Source organism: Apaloderma vittatum, unplaced genomic scaffold (assembly GCF_000703405.1).
Source record: "Apaloderma vittatum isolate BGI_N311 unplaced genomic scaffold, ASM70340v1 scaffold18783, whole genome shotgun sequence".
Classification (NCBI taxonomy): Eukaryota; Metazoa; Chordata; class Aves; order Trogoniformes; family Trogonidae; genus Apaloderma; species Apaloderma vittatum.
This window is the reverse complement of record NW_009706669.1, coordinates 2,531-9,971: the sequence shown is the minus strand read 5'-3', so window position 1 is coordinate 9,971 and position 7,441 is coordinate 2,531. Positions and strand designations below refer to the sequence as shown.

At 41.3% G+C, this 7,441-nt stretch overlaps 1 protein-coding gene across 1 annotated transcript; it reads right to left on the bottom strand.

Annotated features, from left to right (window-relative positions):
* Window positions 1-877: 877 nt before the first annotated feature.
* Window positions 878-7,228, bottom strand: LOC104271269 (serine incorporator 5-like; the record flags this gene model as incomplete). The annotated part of the gene is made up of 5 exons (XM_009865889.1): window positions 878-1,086; window positions 1,390-1,537; window positions 2,219-2,258; window positions 5,408-5,474; window positions 7,102-7,228. Coding segments are annotated over 5 exons (530 nt in total), but the record flags the coding sequence as incomplete, so codon positions are not given.
* Between the last annotated feature and the right edge of the window lie 213 nt (window positions 7,229-7,441).

Below are 7,441 nucleotides of genomic sequence, written 5' to 3'. Positions count from 1 at the left end.
ATAAATGAGCACTCCATTTTTAAATTTAGCAGCAAGCTGCAAGTGCTCTTGTAATTAGCATTTTCTCAACAGTGAACACTCTGAATAAAGAAAGTACCGTATCTTAAATCCCTGTGCAGTACACACAACTTGTCATTTAAGTGAGCTGGCAGAGCAAAGCTGGACAAAATTCAGTTTAAGAATTTGAGTGTAGAAATCCCCTTCTCTTAACAACTGGACCAGATCTGAACTGCATAAAATATTCAGGTGCCTTTTAAAGTTATAATAGAATAAATACTCTATTATCATTGGTACATTCCTTTCTCAATCTAGGTATACAATAATTTAATATATTTAATATTTAGATAATCAATTTTTAGTAGATGCTTTGGCAGTCAACTTCTTACATATTCTCTATTTCTACAGAAGTATTTAGTTAGGTTTTCAAAAAAAAGTTATCAGGATGCTACATAGAAGAATCATGTGCTGTACAAACTAGCAGTCCAAACCATCACCGCAAATTGTAAAAGACAGTTAATAACAGAGTATAAAAATGAATGCATATTTCCTAGAAGACAGCAAACATTTACAGGAAAGAAGAAGATACATCTGCACAATTTTTTCTTTCTTACCAAAGAAGCCAGAGAGAGATTGTCAATTATCTGAAAAGTCTTTAACTTATTCCAGTTTATGCAACAACTGTGTTCCCTACCCCCCAACCATCAGTGTTACAAAGTTTTGGAACAGATTTGTTCCCTTGGCCAATGCTTGTTCATAACAATAAGAAAAGTAAAAAAGTTTTCAATCATTTTTTTAGCATGACTAAAAAGTTATGAACTGGTACATTTACAAAAAGCAGGCAATAGGTGTTTCCTCATTACAAAATTACTGTAATATTTTATTTGTAATGGGGGAGACAAAAAAGAAAAGAGAAAAACATTTAAGGACCTTCTGAGGGTTCACACTAAGAACTCTCTGGTTGGGCAACAGAGTGGAGCAATAAGAGTCCATAAGTACAGACAGACGCAAAACCAACAGGAGATCATCTTAACCCAGAAGATGGACCAGCTTCCGGTGAAGAATTTTTCCATCTGAGCGCTTTCGTAACTGTTAAGAAGATTAAAAAAACAAACAAACAAACAAACCACAATAAACTCATTACTCATACCTCAGACTCAATATCCTCTTTTTCCAAGTGGGTCACAGACTTCCACTAGGATAACCAAGACATGGAGCAGTGAAGAGCAGGCCTTTATAGAGCTTGCTCCAAAATCATCTAGGAAGACTTGCAACATCTCTTGCAGCTTCTTACTTAAGGAGAGGAGACACACTAACAGCAGAAGTTCCCGTTCACATCTCTCCTCTCAACACAGAGACCTTAATTTCTTGGCTTTAAATAAATATACTTACTGGAACCAATGAGTTACAGTCATCATCACATAGAGTGAAGCCAAGAAGAAAACGAAGTGGAAGTAGGCATAGCTGTACACTGTGCCTTTCTTCTCATCGTAAATCACAGTCTGGCCTACTCTTTTTTCAGTGTGCTCTTCAGCATCACCTGTAGGAGACAGAAAACAAGAAAGCTTTTTGCAAATTTAATGAGAACTGAAAACAGTAACTGGCTTCATGAAGAGCATAGCAAAACATCTTATGGTGTGAGTAGGAAAGCATGATACAGAGCAACATTTGAACACTTCCCTGCCCTCAGTGAGTGCACGTGTCTAAGCCTTTAGTAAAAGAAACTGGATCGCCACTGAAATTCTGCCTTGTATCAGCTTCACGGCCTACTGGTTAGTTTTTGAGCATTTGCACCATTTAAGATGCTCCACCTGTACAATATTCTTCTAGCAAGTCCAATTTGATAAACTCTGACTGTATGAAGTCTGCACATAGGACACTCCCTTCCTAACTCACTCCTGAATTGCAGTTCCCACAGAGCTGTTGAGCCAAAAATCCAGCAGCCAGTCACGCCCACGAGCATGCAAAGAGCATTACTCTTTGTATGTTGCAGTAATAAAATGTCTTTTACAGAATTATCAGCTAGTCTGTGTTCTAAAATGATACTGCTACATCTCTTGCTTCCTTCCCTAGACTAGCTTTGAGCACTTCAGCTGCTTCAGTTTGATATGCTACAGAACGAGGATACCAGCAGCTCTCCATGCAGACCTATGTCTTTACTCTCTTCGTTTAAGTATAAAAACCACAAGTGAAGTAAACTGTGAAGTGAAAATGTAATTACCGTCTCCGTCAGGCAAGCAGCAAAAGCAGCAACGAGCTACCTGTGGAACAGACATCAGGAAGGGTAAGAATCTGTACTACAGCAAAGAAGCAGAACAGTTGGTGAAGGAAGGTCTGTTGCATCTACGATACAGACACAGATTTAGAAAAGTCTGGTTTGTATTTCCAGCGGGCACAAAACTCAAATTAGTGTTTGCCAAGTAGTTTATAACAGCAGTTTCTAAGATTTGGAAAAATCTACTCAGTAAGATTTGGAGCCAATTAACCATTCTTCAGGAATGACTCTAAGAATTATCTTTTCTGCATAACTCAAGATCAAACACTGGTGCAAATAATTAGGACAAAGTGGTGGAAAAGCTACAGTAAAGTGGTTGCACATTAGTAGTTCAGAGGAGGCTTACCTCTCCAGACTTGCATCTAAGCACTTTTTAAAAAAAGAAATTCTCTACTGAAATGAGAGCATCCTGAACTTTTAAAACCCTGCTGTACGGGCTGGAAATCACAACTGCACAATCGTACATCAGAAATGTACTTATCTTTGCAAGATTTTTCTGAAATGTAGCCAAAATAAGTACAAGCAGGATGAGTTAAAGCAGAAAGATGGTTTTACTGCTTTATATAAACGAAGATTTTATTTTATTTTTAACTGATGGAAAAAGGAAAGCTAAAATTGACACTTCTTGTATTGAGAGGTAACGTAAATGGGAAAAGGGTGCTGATCTTCTAATAAATATGCACCAGACCACAGTACAAATCAGCACTTAATGTAATGCATCACCAACATTATTTGTTCTGATAAGATCCCTCTCTGGGATTTAACTTGACTGTGGTCTGACGAAGACAATGAACCCTGTTATGAAAACTACCTTCTTTAAATGTTGTATCAGTCAGTCTTCAAAGTATGAAAGTGTATTAACTTTTTGAACATATATTAGTTCGCAAGTATGCACTGCCATATAATGAGGCAGTGGAGTTTTACTGGATGACTTTTTTCATGCTTAAAGACACCCCAGCCCTGAAAATCACTTTGCTTTAGTGGAAACTTAGAGCTGTCCATGAAGGTTAAATGATACCCTAGGACAACCACGATAATGCCCTCCCAGCATCACAGATGAGTAACTACTGCAAGACCAACTCCAGGGACATCTGGATGAACAGACAAGTGGCAAGAACGCTGCAGAAGTAGAGTTACTTTTCAGAGTTTTACTATGACTAGTAATTGGCGGCGTGGGTGTTAGTGAATAGTCCAATCGTGCTATACTTGATGCTTGGAAGGACATCCTGTAAACTGCAGCTAGGTTGCCCCAGTTTGACTGGGACATTTCATGCGCATGAATAAATACTGACCCTTGTAATTCTACATTTTGCATTCTACTCTTTTTCCTTGGTCAGCACAGGCCATCTGCAAGTGTTCCTACCACCCCCAAAAATCAGATAGAAAGCCTTTTAAGGTTAAGTGTCCAACAGAAACATCAGATAGCTGTTTTTATCCTGCCTACCCATGATTATATATATTCACTGTGTTCACAAACTCAGGAAAAGCAAAAAAAACTAATTTCTTTTAAAAAAAGACTCGACAAGAGTTTCAACAAAACCCTTATTCCACACCTCTTTCTGCTGCTGTGCCAAGCCTCACCTACAGCGCCAGCTCTGTGGTGCCCTTGGACTGCATTCATGTTTTGAAGCAAATGCTAGGTTCCCTCAAAACTTTAAAACCAGTTCCATTTAAGTCCTTGTGCACATGGAGTGTGCTGGCACATACAAGCCCCTTGTAACACTTGTCTGTGTCCATCACGGACATCAACAGCCCCTCTGTACATGACATTGAACTGCAGAGCTGTGTTCAGGCTCTTGGCCAACAGACAAAGGCCCTTTGCCAAGGGGGAGGCAATCAGGGTGCAATTAGTTGCTCTTCACCAGTCGTTTCTTTATATTTATGATTAGTGCCTCTTGTACTGCTCTTCAAACCAAACGGTCTGGAAATAATCCTGTTGGCAAGCACCGTGTCCGACAAACCAGAGTGTCCCGGGGGGTGGGGGGGACACATGCAGCCTGGGTGCTGTGTTGGCTGTCCCCAACCCGCCTGCAGCCCTGAGCCCCTTGGGCAGGACGTCCTGTGGCGTAAGACTGGCAGGGCAAGGCAGGGGGCAGGAAGGGCAGTTGTTCTCTCTTGGCTGCCCCCGCCCTGGCCTGCCCCTCCTCAGCAGCGGTCCTGCCCGGATCATGGCCCAGGCCATGTCTCGATGCTCAACGCAGAGCTGCTGGCATGGAGACATCAGGTGTTCAACTGCTCAGCACTGACACCGGCACCATGTCCAGTTGCACCACACGGAAGCTCCTCCAGCACCGACACCATGCCACAGTGCAACACTTCCCCACGTCCCGCTGCCACAAACAAGTGCCTCAGCAGATAATTCTGCATTTTTGGATTCTCACAAACACTGATTAAGTTGAAACTGCAGATGCAAGTAACACCAATGTAGAGAGCACTAGGGACCAAGAATCGCACCCCAAACACAAAAACACATTTGGAGAGTTATACTAGCAAGCTTAAGTAACAGAAACTGCTACTTAGCAAAAACACACTCATTTCCCAGTGTTTCTGGGTGTTCCCAAGATAAGGTGGCAAATGAAACTGGCACGTGGAATGAAGAAACCTGTACTGCTGACACAGGGACAAACAATATAATGCAAGATGAAATTATAGGTAAAAAGAAAGGTTTTACTTAAGTGTGGGAATAAAAATAACAGACAGGAACTTTGGATGACAGGCAGATGAGCCAGACCATCCTGGGGAGCGGGTGGCCTCTGTGCTGTGCCAGCTGCCCCAACCAGGACTGAAAATGTTCAAAAATGCCTCTGCTATCTTTTTCTGATAGCTTCCCAGCCGACTTTTCCTTTAAATGAGAGGACAGGAGCTTGTGCAGGGCATATGAAGATTTACAGGAAGTCTGCAGAATGTTAAATAAACTGCAAGAGAAGCAAATCATTTCAGCACACAAAGACACCTCTATGGGACCAGCAAGAGCTGCAGAAGTGCCAGTGTGGACAAGTGTTCTAACAACTCCATATCAAGAGGCATGTAGCATGTTCACCTAATTATACAGATCACTTGGCCATGAAAACAACAGCAAGAAAAGCACATGAGGAAGCTTGCATGGAAATCCTGTGGGAGGAAGGAAGAACTCACTTCAGTTTCAGGTGCTGCATATATTCCCCTCAGCGCCTCTGAGCTTGCACGTGTTGTTGAGGTCAAACTAGGAGCAAAAGAAGATAGTGTCAAACCCACAGCATAAGCCCAACATGGTGGTTTTTTTCAACACCACGGCAAACATAAATAGCCTACTCCCAGGTCTAAGACAAGCATTTACCCGGATATAGCATCAAGCACCAAGCATGTCAAAAGTCTGTTCTGCACAAGTATAAACTAGCCTGACAGACAGCCACTGGCCAATTCAGGCTGAATCATGAACTTAAAAGTAGGTCACTCCTGAAAGGTGGTGAATTCATCACCATAAGACAGCAAAAAAAAGCTAAGTGGTCCAATTTGCAAGTCAGAAGAGATCTTCCCTGCTGTGTATAAGAAATGATTTTATATTAACTTCATAGCTACCATCTTGGCTCAGCATTTCTGTGAAGGCCTTGCCAGCTAAGTAACAGGTGAGCACTCACAATTAGTTTTCAAAGTTACCAACCACTATTGTCAGTGTAGCAGCTGCTGGAAATCACTTTCTTGCATGGTTATACTTGGGATGTGTGGGGCAGGAAAGTCCTTTCTCATTTCTTCTGCCTAGAAACACTTCTTGCCCAGTCTTTTCCTTTCAGGAAGTGTAATGCAAACTTCCCACTACCCACAGGGAGATGTATGTTAATGCTTCGCTGTGTACACTGAGCCCTAGCAATCAATACTTCAAAACATTCTTCTTGAAGGTCGCCTTATTTCCCCAGCCACATCGTGCACTTACCCTGCAGGCTATGTGAAATGCTGGAAATGCTGTTCTAATGTGAACTAGATCCATGATATATGACATACATATATTTGATATCAGAAGTAAATGAAACAAATATGCATATTTGATAGCAGAAAAGTAGCTGTACTACTTCTTCAGAAAGTCTTTTGTTTTCACTTCAGAATTAGGAAGGAGTTCCAGAATACACATTTTGAAGTGGACTGATTCTGAAGCAGAGCCTGCTGAAAAAGGCAGTGCTGTCTCCTGACAACCCACACAGCCAATACAAGTGATAAATCAGTTTTCAGTTATCAGCAACTAGCCCTCTCCCCATCCCAGAGTAAGCCTTAACTTATTGATGTGAGCTGCAATAACACAATGTCACATCACAACTGTGTGGGCACGAACTGACTTTTTTAGGGCAGGAGATTGCTGGCAAATCCTCATGGCAGTACTGTGCTCACTACTGGTTCAAAGAAGACCTAAACCCCTCCCAGACAGTTTTATTTGTTTTAAAGACCCTCAAGACACAGTCACAGCCCCTGCCAGTAGGCTACAGAAACTTCAGACAGCTCTTTTTCCATGGATGTAACTGCCAAGAGCTCTTTTTACAGAAAGATTAAGTACAAAATCAAAGTACCCTGTGCTTGTTTGGGATCATGGAGAGCTAGAACTCTTCCCCTCCACCTCTGGATGTAAATTGCTCTATTCAGCTTTAATAAGATATATTTGTTTCATCGGTTACATTATCTGGTGGAACAGTTTTGGTTAGAACTTCTAACCATTCTGAAACTGAGGAGAATATGAACCTTTCAGCCTAATTCTATTCTGCTTCTCCCCGCTACTTTGTCTGCATGAGGCCTGCTATAAGCCTTCACCAGTTGGACCACAACACTGCATTTACAGGGAGGTAAATGCAAATCCCCACACTTACCAAGAATATAAAATGCAGCCAAACAAAATGGTAGTACCCAGGCCAGTAACCAGGTTTTCATCTCTGTGCAGGCCTTGACTAAATTCAGGTACACAGATTGTGATGTTTTGATTGTTTTCATCCAGGACTTCACAAAACAAAACACAAAAAAAAGCAAACAAAAAAGTAAACAAAAAGAACTGTTAGCAAAGCTCATTTCACTGCATTTCAAGGTAGTCTTCAGACTGAAGGATTTCAGGGAAATATTTTTATTACTTAAGACACCGGGTAGGTACATTTTGGTACTGTTTCTACCCATCTTTTATGATGTTTCTATCCATCTTTTAAAAAGATCATACAG